At 37.5% G+C, this 17,274-nt stretch overlaps 3 protein-coding genes across 5 annotated transcripts in view; all 3 read right to left on the minus strand.

Moving 5' to 3' along the window:
* Nucleotides 1-223: 223 nt before the first annotated feature.
* Nucleotides 224-10,931, minus strand: LOC147231980 (uncharacterized). Its single transcript, XM_086151219.1, has 5 exons — nucleotides 9,336-10,931; nucleotides 8,996-9,078; nucleotides 8,720-8,879; nucleotides 3,818-3,950; nucleotides 224-3,092 (listed from the first exon to the last, which is right to left on the minus strand). The coding sequence occupies exons 2-5, from the start codon at nucleotides 9,040-9,042 to the stop codon at nucleotides 2,866-2,868; spliced, it is 567 nt and encodes a 188-aa protein (XP_086007345.1). The 5' UTR covers nucleotides 9,043-9,078; nucleotides 9,336-10,931; the 3' UTR covers nucleotides 224-2,865.
* A 134-nt stretch (nucleotides 10,932-11,065) lies between these two features.
* Nucleotides 11,066-13,696, minus strand: timm21 (translocase of inner mitochondrial membrane 21). The gene is made up of 6 exons (XM_086151217.1): nucleotides 13,139-13,696; nucleotides 12,904-12,966; nucleotides 12,711-12,808; nucleotides 12,368-12,441; nucleotides 11,465-11,570; nucleotides 11,066-11,317 (listed from the first exon to the last, which is right to left on the minus strand). The coding sequence occupies exons 1-6, from the start codon at nucleotides 13,434-13,436 to the stop codon at nucleotides 11,225-11,227; spliced, it is 732 nt and encodes a 243-aa protein (XP_086007343.1). The 5' UTR covers nucleotides 13,437-13,696; the 3' UTR covers nucleotides 11,066-11,224.
* Nucleotides 13,697-14,320: 624 nt separating this feature from the next.
* neto1l (neuropilin (NRP) and tolloid (TLL)-like 1, like) overlaps nucleotides 14,321-17,274 on the minus strand; it is a 66,915-nt gene continuing 63,961 nt past the window's right edge. For 2 of the 3 annotated variants that reach the window (XM_086151222.1, XM_086151220.1), the window contains exon 12: nucleotides 14,321-15,050. Coding sequence is in view for 1 of the 3 variants with exons in the window: in XM_086151221.1 (XP_086007347.1) it covers nucleotides 15,005-15,050 (46 nt within the window). In the remaining 2 variants the exon portion in view is untranslated. The remainder of the gene's footprint in view (nucleotides 15,051-17,274) is intronic. The other variant, XM_086151221.1, reaches the window with a different exon arrangement.

Genomic DNA, 17,274 nt, shown 5'->3' on the forward strand with positions numbered 1-17,274 from the left:
TTTGGAGAACCATCAAAAAAATATAGAGGAGATTCATCAATATAGATTTGTACCTCTGAAAGAAATGAATAACTGTTAATGAATGAATTTCACAATATTTTGCTCAATCGATGACCTCTGCCAATAAAAAAAAACATGTATTTCAATCGACTGTGGATCTTGTAACTCTGACATGCTGAAACCTGACGAATAATGTAAGACAAAAAGAGAACTAAAAACAAGGTACGAGTATAAACAATAGTTTAATACAGAAGATACATTTCCCCAAATCAGAGAAAACAAACAAATAAACCTCCCCTGAAGTAAAAATGCTACCAGTAAGAGAGATCTCATACAACCATCATGGCTGAGGACATGAAACGAAAGAATGAGAAGTGCATTGTATAAGGCTGCAGTTAGTGGTGCTGTCTAGGTTCAAAGCTACATTTTTAACTTGAAATCTCTGTGTTGCATTCCTCTGATTGTAGACGAGAGAATTTTGAATAAAGGGTATTAGTGACGGATAATTTATCAGAATACTGACAACATTAACAAACAATTATAAATCTAAATGGCCGACAAGGCCCCATTTACATGATTCCCCACAGGCCAAAAACACATTTACAAAGCAAGAAGTTGATTGATCTTAATTTTTCCTCATATGTAAGGAAACTGTGCAGATTATATAACCAAACCATAGCAGGTGGATCACCTCATTGTTTCCAGGTAAACTAAAATAGTGACACAGGAAGCAAAAGGGTGATCATGAAATTCCCCTGGACTTATTGCACTGCAAAAGACGATAAAAGAAAAATAAAGTTGGCGTCTACCAGACTGCCAGTTTAAAATGCATCGTGTCCATTTAGGTTCCAATCAGTTCATCATGATACTGCATTCCTATCAGCAGTCAGTAATATCAAACATATGTTTAACTGCAGTGAGCCAACTAGTAACATGTCTATCAAGATAATTTTAAGTCATTCCTTTTTAATTTGGGAACACTTCTTTTTCCCCAGCCATACTCAATATACCACATAATAATATAATCTGATTATCTTGCTGCTGAGGTCTTAACTACATAAAAAGGGGATTTAACTATTTCATCACACTTCACTTTCATAACTTTTTGCAACACTGAAATCACACAATTCATGTTTGTAAGAATATATCAAAACAGTGCATTCTGGCATACACAATCACCACTTAATTAGGTACACTTGGATAAAACTAATGCAGTCCAGTACAGCCCAGCAGCAACTACCTGTTGGATTGTAGTGCTAAGTATATTGAACTACTTGAGAGCAGTTTTGCCTTTACACAAACGCTAACCTCTTCTACTTCTCAAGTATCTCAATACAGAGTGTGAAGCTCTTAAGACTATGCCAAGGATTTTTTAAGTCTTTAGTTTTTCAAAACACTCCACCTTTTGCATCAGGAGGCACTAAAAGTGCTTACAACACTAATATTACATAAGCAACAGACTTTAACACCCTATGTCTGTGGAGGTTCTCAGTCATCCAGGTCATGGTTAATTCTTGCCGTAATCTTCTTGTCGTGGCGACTTGTAGAGGTTTCACCCATCATCTGGGATGCTTCTTCAGTTCTAATGACTGGTGTGTTTCTTAATATAAGCATATATAAGGGGCATATTCCGAAACTCCCCCCAGGTCATTAGAACAGAAGAAGCCTCTCAGATGAAGGGTAAAACGTCTTCAAGTGAAGAAATTCAAGTCCAGTTGCCACGACAAGAAGATTGACAGGAATTTAACACCTTAATTTTGTTTGGTTTTCACAGAAAAATAGAAAAAAAAAGTTTCTGCCAAAACGGGCCCATTTCTATTAATGTGACAGCAGGATAAAAGGATCGTGTAAAATGTGGTTGATAAAAAAGCTGACTGAGAAGAAAAACAATATATCACATCAAACATAATATTCATGAAAAAAAATAATTTCGGGGCACATGTATTATACTGCATATCTAGATTGAGTGCCAAAACCTGGCAGAAAATGTGGCCTAACTATTACCATGAGCTACTCAGGTAGTTACTGTTCCATTTTGCAACTTCATCTAAGTAACTTCCATATATCAACCTCATTTGCCTATGAATTGTCCAGTGTCCTCTTGTCTGTCTTGACAGATAACACACTACCAGTTAAATACACATAGATCTGCATAGGCATGCTTAAGGTGTTGATATCTGACCAGATTTAGGGACTGGAAGCATTCTGGTTTGTAGTCTTGACAAGTGTTGACCAGTCACGTTTGGGCTTTGGTTCCATGCAGACAAACAGTCCATGAGGACAGCAAAGAGCTGAAATGCTTTCTAAAAAAATGCAATCATGCAACCCAACTACTATCATCTGATGACAATTCAGCTTTCCCTTTCCCTGTGTGTGTGTGTGTGTGTGTGTGTGTGTATGTATATATATGTTGGATAATAATAAGAAAAAACACTACTTGACTTAGTCCTTACTCCATTTTGAAGGTGCAAGAGCCTGCAAACCGACGAGGAAGTCTTAGCAGACTTTCACTGGGCACACCAGATACCTCTAAAGTCAGACCGTTTCCCTGGAGGCTCTTCTTTGCCAGCCATTTGGAGATTGTTTTCACATGACATGTTTATAGGGGGGCAGGTTCTGCTGTCCTGGCTGAGGCACATGGGCTTCCTGATATCATCTGTTATTGCCAAACCCATTAATTCAGACCACTTTAAATAATACGATGAAGAGAATGTATTTGGTTCCTAAAATCATTGAACGCACTCACTCATTCAGTCACATCCACATAATCTGCTCCCATGTAACGAGAGTTAGGCTGGCAATGATCACTGAAGTTGAAGGTAGAAAGGCAGTGCATGGAAAAGGCAAACAGGCATCAGGGATTGATTAAGTAGACCTGCCCTCTAACTGGAACTCACTGTTGCCACTGCTTATGGCACCTTCTTGTGGACAGATTTGTACAGGCAAGGACAATGTGTAAGGAGGTGGCGCTTCATTTATGCTATTGGGATCTCCTCCTTCAGAAATGAGAGGAGTGTGATAGGACGGGCGAGGAGCTTCGGCTTCATCACCACCGGCACATTCACTATAGGGAGGGGGTTTCAGGTTGTCCTCTGGAAGGAAAGCATATTAAAAATCTATGAGAATACAGATAAATAATATTTATTTAGCAAGATCTACCATCTAACTAAAGTGGGTATGTCAAATACGTGTTAAAACATGTATTTGTGGTAGGAAATTAGACTCTTGGCTAATGGAAACATATTCACATCATTCTCTTGGAATGAATAACCACTTTAAAAGAAAGTGGTACAATATGTATCAAATAAAAAATAACTGGATGAGTCAGTAAAAGGTCCTGCCAGTGTGCAGAACGTACAACAAACTTTTCCACAAGCTCACACGGAGCCATGTACGGACTCAAATGTCTACTTTGCTGTGTAAGCAAAAAAGAAGGCAATGAGCTTTCTTTTCATTCAACACACTAGTTGTGTGCACTGCATTACATTACAGAACATTGTTTTACAGTCCAGTGTGAAACAAAAAGACATAAGTACATTAGAAGAAAATTATCTGATGATCATCTTATATTGATTTCCTTACTCTGGACTCAATTGCTGCACTAATTCTGTTAAAGGGGAGGTGTATAATATTTGACTACTGTACATTGTGAGGTGCTTTGACCTAAGAATTACTAAGTAGGTTGTTCAAAATATCAAGTAAGCGGGTAGGGATGTATTACTTTATGATAGAGACAAAAGCAACAACATATTTGAAGCTAAAGATCCAGAGAAAGAGAGAGAGCTCAAGAGAGCAAGAGAGAGAGAGAGTACACTACCTCCAGAGACCGCCTCATATGGTGGAGGCATGTCCAGGTGAGAGAAGGATGGAGCTGGGGGTAGAGCTGAGGATGGCTCCTCTACAGACAAATCATCCTGAACCCCGTACCAGCTTGGCCAGAGCGAGGTTTGCTGCAGAAGGAAGGGAAACCAATCACTTACAAATCCGAAGAAAAAGTGTCATACATAAGTGCAAATACAAGGCGATGTGACAAACTGGCTTACTTAATGAGAGCAATGAGTTACATGATGAATATCTCTTCACTTACACAATTTAAAAAACTAACCTAGCTAGTTTTACAGTACACACCTCTGGCAAAGACATTAGTGGTTATGGAAATATGGTTTGCTTTGCTTTTTTTTTTTAAATGAGCAAATCCATGGAGCCCATTGGTCACCTCTTTTTGGGAAAGATTACAACAATAATCTTCAAAATTACTTAGGAAGGCTAACCACCTTGTACTGTACTATTCTCTGTGTTTTTTAAAGGCACTGGAGAAATGTAAATAAAATGTGAGTCAATCCATGAGTAATAGCACACACCTCAGTTGGGTTTGCATTTATCCATCTTTTCATTAAAAAATGAAAGGGCCTCAGTCACATCTCTTTTTATCCTTGGATGGGCGAGAGATATGAGGCTCAAAATCAAAGTCTCATTTCTGGCTATTATAAAAAGCTTGTATTTTTATTGCACCATTTAGACAAGAGCTACACAAACAAGAGAACCATATTAAAATAATAGGAAGACATTAAAAATGTGCTGAATAACAAAACCAGGACAAAGTTAAAACAAGCACATGGTAGAAAATTACTCTTGGCAGGTCCAGTTTTTAATCCCAAAATGAGGAGCGATTTAAGACATCTCTTGTATTAAAGAAGCTTGTGTTCTGAAGACGAAAAGCAAACATTTTACCTAACTTGTTTGAGGCAAAAAATGATCTAAATGTATCCCCCAAAGGCATATGCAAATTGAGTAGGATGTGAGCAATGATGGACTGATGACATAATTGGTTCAGAATGAGCATCCTCTTGTGAGCATGAAATGGCTGGAACAAGAAAGATGCAGCAGGCTGCCACTGCTAATTAAATCTATTTACCACATAAAGCCAATAACTATCTAGTTATACAATTATGGTTTTACACAGTCAAATTAATACTTGACATAGCCATGGCAAATAATGATGACACTTTAATAAGTGAAAAATATACCAAAACCAATAAAACATTATATTAATAAAATATGAACAATTTACTTTTTTTACTCTTTACATCAAAACTAATGTATCAAAGCATGATCCCAAATTTAACATTGATACCCAGGTTTCACTTATCTTTAACTTTTTCACCTGACAACTTAAAGGTTCTGGTGGTACAGATAGTCATGGGACATTCCTGCTGTACATTCCACACAACCTACAATGCAACAAAATGGAAACTGAGGGGTTTTCATAAGTTTTTCGCCTTTTGTGTGGCCACTGCTCTTTTAGAATACTTTTTTTTTAAATTGTCTAATTTTTGATTAATTTTTAATTGTTATTGTGCAGGCACAGCAAAATTTTGCAATAAGAGCTCCAGTCTTGAAGTATTTACAGGTTTTTTTATAAAAATAAAAATAAACAGACAAGTTATTTACATAGTGCGCAGTGATATCCAGGTGCGGATGGCATGAAGGCTGATATGAGTATGACCTTTATGCAGTCAATATATCAGTATGATTGAAGACAGACATTTTCAATTGGGGGCCTGGAGGCCATATGTGGCCCAGCATGTTGTCCTTCCAGAGAAACATTGGGCAGCACATTTTGCAGAATTTCCCAAATTCCTAAAAATATAGGACTTTTGGTCTGTAATACCTTTATAGCATTTACGGTGGGTAATAGTATAGAACCTACATGATTATAAACTGCAAATACAACACTCTGTAGCCCTGAAACAATAAACCCACAATGCAGCGCAGTTGTTTTGAAGTGGGGCTAACCGTGTGACATGCGGTGCTGGCAGAACATTTGACAAGATGCCAAGCATAAAACATGTCCACTTCAACTTAAAAACATTAACAAGTATTTGTCAGTCCTGGCAGGGATAAACCAATGGCCTTTGTTGTCAACTGTCTTTCACAGTAATCTTTAAAAGCTAAAACCGATGTCTTTAATTTGCTAGGAGTGTGTCAGGGAACGACAAGATAACCATGTCCAGGGGCAACAAACTGAAAAACACTCAAAACTCCCTACTAACTTCCCTGACGGATCAGGAGGGAGTGGTGAAACGACTTGCAGCCGGAGCTGTACGAAAAAAGGTGCATTTCTGCACACCTCAACAGAGATACTGCAACTTCCCCCTCTGTTATGTTGCAAAAAAAGAGGCCATTTACAGATTCTAAAACCATGAAAATCTATATATTGGCCATTGTAGATGAAGTGATATATGAGGAAAAATGAAAACGAGTGTGACAGCTGCAAATAAAAATGTACCCTTGTCAGTTAAGTCAAACATTCCTTGGGTTGAAATTCTAGCTACAGACATAAAACACTATTGACTAAACTGAAAAAAAAGCTGATTTTATGTCTTTGCCAGTAAATGAGTCCTCAGACAGAACTGACACTGAATGGTGCTAATAAGTCTGTTTTTCAATGGCAAATGCTTCAGAGAGGAACTGTTTGGCTTGCTGACATCAGAAGGGGAGAGCAGGTCTTTGACATGATTTCAACACTTTTCAAAGACAATGGTCTGAAATTAAGTGTGTGTGTGCATGCTTGTGATGGAGCACCATCCATTGAGAAATTTGAAATTCGCCCACTGTGGGATGAGTCAAGGAGTATTCTATTCTATTCCATTCTATTCATAACAGGTAACACTAATAGACTGATAGCACTTGAGATGAAACGTACTTTGATGATCCCATGCTTAGGAAATAGTTTAAAGAAGTGTTTAAACAAGTGCATCTACTCTTGCATACCAGATAATCTCCATAAACTGCACTGTGTATCAGACAGCGTTGTGTGCTAAACTTAGCGGGGAACTTAAAACGACAGCGTGATAGCAATTATACTCTTTACTTATCAAGGCTCTTATATTGCTTATTCTGCAAGCTGTCGTCAGAAAAGTCTACTGTCCAAGCTCTGGAGTGTTTTGGTGACCCCCAAAAGGAGTACAACTTTTCTCACAGCAGTAATCAAAAAAACGATAGAAGCTTACATTAAAAACATGCTGAACAACAACTTCATGGCTGATGTCTGATTTCTGCGACATATTCCTAGATCTGAAAGAGTCAAATGTAGGACTACAAGGCAGACAACACTGTCATTGATCTTGTTGATGCATTCCAAGTCAAGCTGGATCTATTCAGAACTGACCTGAGCAGCAGCAGAATGCGACATTTTCTCACGCTTTGCAAAGGCATCTCTTCACTGGCACATATGAGGGTTATGATGACAGATTTCATTCTCAGGTTTTAAAAGAACTTTGCTAGTCAACTCAATGATTTGGTCAGCCCATAGAAGAAATGGGCTTCTCCAGAGACCCATTCATCGTTGCAACAGCAGGGTACCACCAAGCAGAACAAGGGACGTGGCCCCCTCTATAGTCAAGAGGAAATTCAGGTCATGAGAGTAAAGTCCTTAAAGTAAGATTCGTGTAAGTTCTTTATTTTCCAAAGAGTAATTGATGTTTGCCACCACACATTCCGGATGAGAAAAAGGGAAAAAGATTGGAAAAAAATACAAGGAGAAACGGTTCTAGAAAAGGAGGACGAAGACAGAGGAGTGAAGGATGTGGGTAGGGTGCCTTTGGTTATTAAATTCAGCCCAGGAATTTTGTGATATCTGTAATGTATCCTCAATTGCCATTGCATCTCTGTTTAAACTTCTTTACTTGTTTCTAAAACTTGGCATTTCCTGTTATGCACATGTTTTAAACAGTTCTAAAAATATCACCGCAGCCCTTTTTTGATCTGACTTCTACAATCATAGTAAGAGAGGCATGGGTCCAGGAAACTACTTAAATGTATTTTAAAGGCAGCTTTCATTAAAAAGTAATTTGGGCATTGTAATTCTGAATCTATAAATAAAGTAATGAAATATTCAAATCATCAGAAAACAGAGAACCATTGATATTCACAGACCACATTATGGGAGATATCTGAATCAAAGATTAATTCCAGGTGGTTTAGCTAGGCTGAAAACATAAAAACCCTGGGGGAAAAACACACACATGACTATCTGAGATACGCACAAGTCTCCATATAAAATTATGTGAAAGATGGTTATTCTCTATAAACTCCTAAATCGGCAACAGAATAAACCACATTCAACTACATATTAAGAGGCAGCCCTCCAGCTATTGCAAGCTTCATAATATTCAAGAGAAGCAAAGTGTGAGCTAGGCTACCTGACCAAAAAAAAAAAAAAAAAAAAAAAAAAAAAGAGGTCACATCTATCTGTGAAATTTTACAAACTTGCCCCGAAAAAGGGCAGTTTACACACTCGCCATTGCATGCTAAACTGCAAGGCTGTTACTTCTGTGTCTACCACAACATGAATTCTTTAGGGTTCAGAGGCTTACAAACCATATGCATTATTCTACTTTAACAAAACAAAAAACCTGCTTTTGTGAAAGTAAAATGCGGCTTCTCTACTTTTTTCTGTTCCAAGCGAGTGTAACAAAACGAAAACTCCACATTTTCCCCCAGAGTGCAGACAACATCTCTACAAATATGTTACTTATCTGTGTCCTTCTACTTGCTTTTTTAACATGATGTACCACTGATGAGTCTCTACACTTTTTCAATACTGCATTATAAAATCCATTTAACTTATTAACAAAAATAGTTTTGTCGCAAATAGTTAAATCACATATTTGAAATGTAGTACAAGCTTTTAGAGGCTTCCAAGTTTGACACTTACACTTTGTCTCTCACACATCTGATGAAGGTAGGCCCTTCCTCCAACAATAACTATCTGGGCATTGCGTGGGTTGCTTAGGTATGCTGCCAGCTGCCGTTGCCTGGACCGGTACCAGCACACATAGAAGAATATCTTGATGATGATGAACACTATAACAACTCTGTGGGGAGGAGAGAAAAGGACAGAGGATGGGTAATTTTTTAAGAACCCAGCAGATCGCCTCCAAAAATGACCACTAAAATATGAAGATATGAAAATTTCACAAGGATTACTCACATATACCAGTATAGTTCCATGTTCGTGTTATTGTGGTCACTGCACATGGACTCCCATACCTGAGGAAGAATTATGTAGGAGTCCTGCACAAAAAGTCAGGAAAACGCACATTGTGAACCTTTCGTAATCATGTGATTATTTTGAACACTCAGAAACATCAATGCGATAAGAAAATCGGCAACAAACATCACATGACAAAACTATGTGGTTGGATTCAAACGTTAAATCACTCTCTAATAACTTGAAACAGATGTTTAGCAAGGTAGCTACTATTTAGCGACATTAGCCAATAGCCAACGTTAGCAAAAACTTGACAGTCTCGCCGCTTTGGTGAACTTACTTTGCAACAACAAAGTGGACTTATTCGTAGTTAGCTGGAAAGCTGTTCCATTTTTCTTGTCGTTTCGGGTGGTCGATGCTGGTTCTGCTGAGGGATTTGACGGGGCTGCGGCTACTTCGAAGCCTGGCTAACGTCAAGCAGGCCACAACAATAACAGCCGTTTCTCGATTTACACACCGCGCCGCCGAGGAAAGAGAACTGAAAATGGCCTACTTGTGAACATACGCGTCCGCGCTGGTATCCACAACCTACTCCTCATGCTGTCGCCAGGCTTAACTCCTCACAAAAAAAAAAAAAAACCAACAGCACACAAGTCCCACCAAGTTTTCGCTTTCGCCTGAAGATAACACACTCGTACGTGTGCAGTGCTTTTGGTTCCTCGGTGGGCGGTGTTTGGGCTCCGGGGCTGTGTTGCCTTCAGGGTGAAGTGCAAAATACCGACTTCTGTTGCGGACAAATATGATCCGCGGGGTTAACTTCAGTTGTATTTGCGAAAAAAGTAAACTTCTCGGCGATCATTTTGAAGTACAAACTGCGATTAACGCCCCCCCCCCCCCACTTCTGTTGAATCAAACCAAATCGTGAGGGGTTCGTTGTCTTGAGTTTTCGTTTCGCCAAGAAAATAAGCGAAACGGTTCGAAAAGGATCTGGAGGACAAATTACACGTCTCTTTATTTTTTCTCCACAAAACCTACACTGCATAATAACAGCAACGTTCCCGTAAAGTTCCGTTTCAATCTTGATAATGGGTGTTTGTAAATCTTCTTACTGACCAGAGTACAGGAAAGTAGCAAGGGTTCATAGGACAAAGGAGTGGTGGTGAGACGGCATGGAGCACATTTCAAAGACTTGTTGAATAGACGCATGCAATAATTTTTCTCTGCAATCTTCAAATTCATTACCCACTGATTTAAAATGAAAGAAAATTGCCTCTTGGAACGAAAAATATATTACACAAGGAGAAATTGATTAAAATTAATAAACTAGAATGTTACGGTATATGGCACTCTGCTGCCATCTGCTGACGCTAAGTAAAAAATGAGGCTTAAAACTGAACCAGAAAAATTTCGCTGAAAAACTTCCAAATAAACATGGAGTGTAATTGTCGTCAAAATAAATGTTATCACCAGGCCTGTCACCTACAAAATGACATCAAATGTCACATCGGAAAAGAAACAGGCTCACTTGCTGATGCTCAGTCACAGACCTATGTACCATCATGTGGATTAATCAGATACTGGAATATGTTTCAATAAATCTTAATAAATACCACATTGCATGGGGAATTTGTTCATGACAACCATTCAGAGTTTTGGACATTTTTTTGGTTTTTCTACGAACTATAAAGCCATGATTTATTTTTTTGTGCATTTTTTCATACAGCCATACACAGCATAGACAATACCGGTACTTTACATATGGGAACACAAGAGGACCAGTGGTTTTTGATATGTTTAACATTTTCCGGGACTTTACATGTAGTTTGTCATGTTATTTTCTTCTGTTCCTGACATACGTAAGTGACAATATTTTATCACAACTGGCCACAGCTATTGACAAGACAGAAGCCTAAAACCCAGAGTTATAACCGCTGCCATTGAGTCCGATGTTGATGTTAGTTTGAACAATTCATAAAATAGTAGTGAAATGGTAATTTTCATTAGTTAAAAATATGGTTCTTTATGATAAGTCTTTTTTCACATAAGAACCCATAGAAATGTTAACAGACGTCAATGAATCCATCAGATTTTAATGGAAAAAAAAGATCACATCTAAAATTCCATATCACCATCCAATAATACACAACTGTTAAAAAATAATCCCAATGTGCATGATAATCAATTTGTCAGGGAAAGGTAATCTCTGAACTGCTTAGTCTTTTTGGTTTCTTATCTATTATCTTCTACTATTATGGTCCGTCTTGGGTAGGTGTCTATTTCCACAAATATGTAGCGGAACTCATATGTTCCTTTTTCAGGATTCTGTTCAAAGAAAACAAATTAAACAAAACAATTAAAGCCTTTAATGTCATGGAGAAAGGGATATTAAGTCTTGATAAAAATACATGCCAGCTAGGCATTATGCCTTTTGAAATTAATTCATTTAATTTGAGAAATAAAATACTGAACCTCTTTGGACTCTGAATGCACAGTTCCCTTGAGGCCTGGCTCCACACCTTCGATGTAAAATTTCAATCTCAGATGCTTGAGTCCATCCTTCAGGTACTCCACATGACTTGAGTAGAAAGACAAGACAAAATAAACATAGGGCTATTCCCTAGTATTACTAATTTACAAAAATATCTGGTAAAAACTGAAAACGCAAAAAACAAATACAAACAACATACACTTAAGACATATTGTGGTTAATCAACAGACTAAACAAGTATCACAGCTGCTGGCTATACTATTATAACTGACAGCAGTTATCTTCTAAGCAACATAATGTCCATAGTCAGCATTTAGGCCCCTCAAACTGGGCATATTAGCCCAAATCCTAACCAGGAATATTGTCATATCACTCAACTGATCCAGACTCTCACCCGACCATTCAATCCCTGGACTGGCTAGGTTTTGGCAGGGAATAGAAATGCCCTATATGGCAGATGAATGGTTTTAAACACAAAACAATCAGCATAACACAGGTTGAAGATGTAAAATGAAAATAAAAAGCATTTGATATTTTGTAAATACCAGTATTATATTACGCACAGGTTGAACATGACAGTCAAGCCAATTACACACAGCATGGTGTTTGGTTTGAAGGAAGGGGATCTGAAACTGACTGGAAAAGACCAGACTGAATTACAGATGCCTAGCTGATAGAAAATAATGTTGAGTGAACTAAAACAAACAAAATAAAGGAAAGAAATCAAATAAAACCCCAAACAAACACAATTAAAATGATTCTTTAACTCCCTCGCTTACCAAATGATGTCATATCTGTGCAAAGCACATGAAGTTGTTTTTCCCCTTTGTAAAAATAATAACAACATGTCTGGATATTGTTTCATGAAAAAAACTAATTCTCACCTGACTTGCTGTCTCCTCCCTCGACGTGTAGTCTCACCATAACACTTGATAGGCTCTCCAAATGCACCGATCACCTATGTGTTCAGTTGAAAACAGCTGATTCAATGATGGTTCATATTTTCCAAAGGAAAGGAACGACCTCAACAATATGATTTTCAGTGATGTGCAGATTCAAGACAGTGACCTCAAATACATGTCTTCAAAAATGGTTCATGTCAAATAAACTTAAAAACAAATAAAATAAATGCAGTCCAGTCCAATATAAAATTGTGGATGATAACAGCATGGTTGTATACTACAGGACTATTCAGTTGAGACTAAGAGTAAGGGTGGCATTAAGTACCTCAGGATGTAACCTGACTTTGTCAAAAGCTTTCCCATAGACTTTGTTTGGACTTGAGGAAGAAAACAGCTCCTGGAAAACCACGTATAGAAGACCACCTAAAACAAAACCAAAAACTTAGGCTTCATATTCTAAATGAACTAGGCACAAATGCGATGTTTGTGAATGCAACTGATGAAACCTTGATATTCACCTGTCACTCCGAGGCCAATGAGTACTACTATCAGGTAGGTGAAATCTCTGCCGGCGTCTCTCACTACAACAACATTATGGGATTCAAGATCGATTAATAGATAAACACAACATGCCCATGCAAATAAACGCCATCTATCAAACACATCTAATAAAACGTTGCAACATTAAGATCACCAGGCTGTTGGTTTGCACGGTATAAAATAATTTTGGCGTAGTGTTCAATATGCCCTTACCCTTCTGTGCTGCTGAGGGCTTTGGGCTCCCACTCTGATATTTGGAAATCGACTTCTGCCGGCTATCTCTGTCTTCGGGACTGACCCTATTCCTGACAGTGAAGTCCAGAGAAATGCCCTGGCGTCTTTGCACCGGAGCTAGGCTGCCCAGAGCTGGAGCCTCCAGTCGGTGGAGGGACAGTCTCGGAACTGTAGCCACCGTCCGGCGTGTGAGGACAAATAAGCAATGGCTGGCATTCTGTGTCGCCGTTTGCGTTAAATTTCGATGTATTGCTTTCAATATCTGCCTGTAAGCCATGACCTCCGCGTGTTAGCTTCACTCTAACAGGAACGTTTTGTCACTGGACAGTAAGTTAAAAGCAAAAAAGCGAGCTAGCTAAAGCTGTGAAGAGTACAGCAACATGCCGTCGTGGACACTTATAAATAACTGTATTTAGCAGGCTTCTAACGGGTTATGTTCACTACTTACAACTTTAATACACTTCTGAGAGAAATCCGTTTAGGTAGACAAAAATTTGCTACAATGTGTGCGTCAATTCATTCCCTTACCCCTTTACGTTAATTTCCCCCCCAGACGCACCACCGCTACGCATCATGGGAGACGTAGTTTGTGTCAGCACTGCTCCTGCAGTATGCGCCTTAACCACAAGGAATAGCTTCTTATTCATTTAATTATGCATATCATTGATCAACCGTCGTAATATTATTCGATGCTTTTGCTAACATAAATGATTAATAATTCATAAATTATGTATTATTAGCTGTCTGTATATTTTACATATTCAAAAAGTCAGCTGTTGTGTGCGCTGTGCACTGATAACCAAGTGGAAATGCAATTATGTTTAATAATGCCAAATATATACCATTATTTACGTTTGCATTTGTTTTTGCGTAGGAAAATAGTAAATTACATGTCCCCTTAAAAATATTCATCAAAATAGAAAGGCATAAACAGACTTCGAAAACCCTGTTCGTGCTTTCATAAATATTTCGAAACAGAAATGGGATTGTATCTATTAGAGGTTGTCTGCCTCTACCAAGTTGTAGAAACCAAAATGTTGTCAGAGGAAACAATGTCAAGTCGATTCACTGTTCCCCACAGCTATATAAAAAGAAGCGATACATGAGAGTGTAAATTAGATGTTATTGCTAAAGAAAAATGAAGTCATCACCAATAAATCATAAATAAAAATTAGTTTATTGAAAATGTTGTCTCCAGCATTTTATTAATATGTTACCAACTTAATATGCAGAATGCTTAAAAACAATCGAGAGTTTGACAAGAAATCATATTGCTGAGACAAATGCAAAATATGAGCAAATAATTGTCAATTGATTAATCAAATTAAATGTATGTACACTCAGGAAATTCAGAGTCACTTTATTTCACACATCCTGTTAAATTCTGGATAAAAACATTCTGTTTAGACATCTACACCATAATGTAATAGTAACCCCCCCCCAACCCACAAAAAGCTAAAATAGAAATAAAACAGAAGGACGGATAAAAAAAAATATTGTGAATCAAGCAGCATAAATATGGAATTTCAAATATAATGAAAATGCATTTAAAAAACCTGATTCTGTTTTTTTTTCCTTGATGAAAAACTTTACATTAAAGGTATTCTGTTTTTGGAAAAAAAAAAAAAGTTTCAGTCCCTTATCTTAAGTGATCAGGGATCCATGGCTCGTCAATCCTTGCCAGTTGTATAGCACAGTAGAGAAAATTGCACCTCTATGTTCCAAAGGAAAGAAAGATCTTGATGCTTACATAACAAACCTTTTTTTCAAAACATTTTATCATCACAGACTCTACATTATTCAGTCAAGATGCACAAGGGAGAGAAACCTTAGATCCAAATGCTGTCAAACTTGGCAAGATGCAGAGGAATGATGCATCTGTCTGATGTATCTGTAGAGAAATGAAAACACTATTACTTTAAGTCTGCTCTGGGCCCACACCACTCTCATCTACTGCCTGGTCTGCTTGTGTTTGAAATGGTTGAAGCTTATTAATTACTGAGCTGTCTGCCTTCATCTACTTATTGGCAGATGTGTTTGTGACCATTTTGTGTGTTGGGGTGAATAACAAAGTAAGTAAAGCAGAGGAGTAAAAGAGTGTTGTGCTTAATTTCTTCCATACCAATGATCAAAGTTGTGGGTGAATTGAAAAACACAATTCAGGGATGTTAGCATAACCTGCCTATGCTTTATTCCCTATCATAAGGAATGTTGGACAATGTATGATTATGTGACCCGAGGGGAAAACTTGGTTATATATATATATAATTCCACCATATTTATTATCTTATGGTTACTTTATGCTCACAGTTGATCAACCCTTCTATTTTCTACCCCCCCCCCCCAACACACACACATGTACATAACAATAAAATCAATTCATCTGTCTTGTACCTGAGAATATTCAATCAAGCAAGAAATCTTTTTGTCCCTGGCTGTTGATACAAATCATTCAGCAATTCAAATTCAGCTTGAGTCTGTTTCCTCCTATAAAGCCAATAAAGCACCATATGTCATATATATATATACATTAAGAACTATATATGACTATGAGGTGTTGAAGTAGAAGGTGTATGGTGATAACTAGACACAGTCAAGGAAGAGAGGAACTACTGACCAAAAACCAGTAAAACAAAGAAAATCACTTTATTGATATTTGTTTAATCATTTATTTATTTTTTTATGAAGCATCAGTAAAATCAGCTCTGAAAGAATTTTTATAACTTTAAAAATTATCATTTTCGATTTGTTGGAGTAGAAAAGTCTGGTTAATTACCAAGATATTAAGCTTCTACGATAAAAGCTAACAGATAAAAGAAAGACTTATCTTGAATATGTTTGCGAAAATTAAACAAACAAACAGTCAAATAAGGATTTGAAAATAAACATGTACTGTATTCCCAAAATGTAGTCTATGTGGGAAAAAAATGGCAACATCTATTTGTGCGGTGCATTCAACCAAATGTTGTATCAATGCAGATGCATGCAGTGCAGTTAATTAGATTCAGAGACAATTTCTCACACTGCTTATGCCAGTATGACTTTGGTATATGTTAGTACATGGGGGGCTTTTCCTAAATTACTGTTAATATACTAATGATTTAATGGGTACCTTAGAAGCATGCAAAAGCCACACAACTGGGCCTTGATTTGTTAATAAAACATAATTTTGTTGGTAATAATACTATCACATTGACTGATGTTAGTTATTAGATTTTTATTACATCTAATTGTATAAAAAATATTAAGCTAATTTTGAAGCTGCAAGCAATTATGATTTGCTTTGATAAAATCATGGTATGTGTGCCCCTAATTTTGAAAATCCATGCTCAAAAGTAGAATGTTTGATCACATGAACTGAGTTACAGGAGAGGAATTTATGACAGTAACAGACATGTTTCTGCCCGAATACTACTTTTAAATTCACTGTTCTAAATGCCCATATCCTTCATTCCAGTTAGAAATTGAACAAAACAATAAAAACAAAAAAATGAAAACAACATTCCATACAAGTAATTGCTGACTGACTGTCAAAACTGGCATCATTTACAATATTGCAGCAGCAGGATTTTCATCTAGTCCTTTGTGTTAATATTTGCAGTGAATATGTTTTTAATATCCTTTTGGCCAAAGTGTCCCTTCATCATCATCAGCCTCATGCTGGTGTAAATCTCCGCTCCACTTTTTCATATGTCAGTGGTGCCCGTTCGTACTGATCCAGGATTGCACTATTCTCAAGAAGTCTACATGATGGAGACAATGCAACATAATGTAGAACATAAGAGCACGCACACGCGCATGCACACGTGTTCACACACACACACACACACACACACACACACACACACACACACACACACGCACGCGTGCGCACACACACACACACACACACACACACATACACAAAACAGGGCATAACAATTTTAACACGAAATTGCTAATCAATTGGTAGCACTTTATGTGACTGCTCCTGTGTAAGCGTGCATGAAGCTGCATATATTGTCTTCAAGAGATATGCTTTGCAATTCTACTAATCAATATTGAATGATCATAAATCATTTTTTAAAGATTGACTTGATTTTGTTACACAAATGATGTATTTTGCAGCCTCATGA

Source organism: Fistularia commersonii, chromosome 8 (genome assembly GCF_037954325.1).
Source record: "Fistularia commersonii isolate RoL2024-O1a breed Wild chromosome 8, RoL_Fcom_v1.0, whole genome shotgun sequence".
In the NCBI taxonomy this organism is placed as follows: Eukaryota; Metazoa; Chordata; class Actinopteri; order Syngnathiformes; family Fistulariidae; genus Fistularia; species Fistularia commersonii.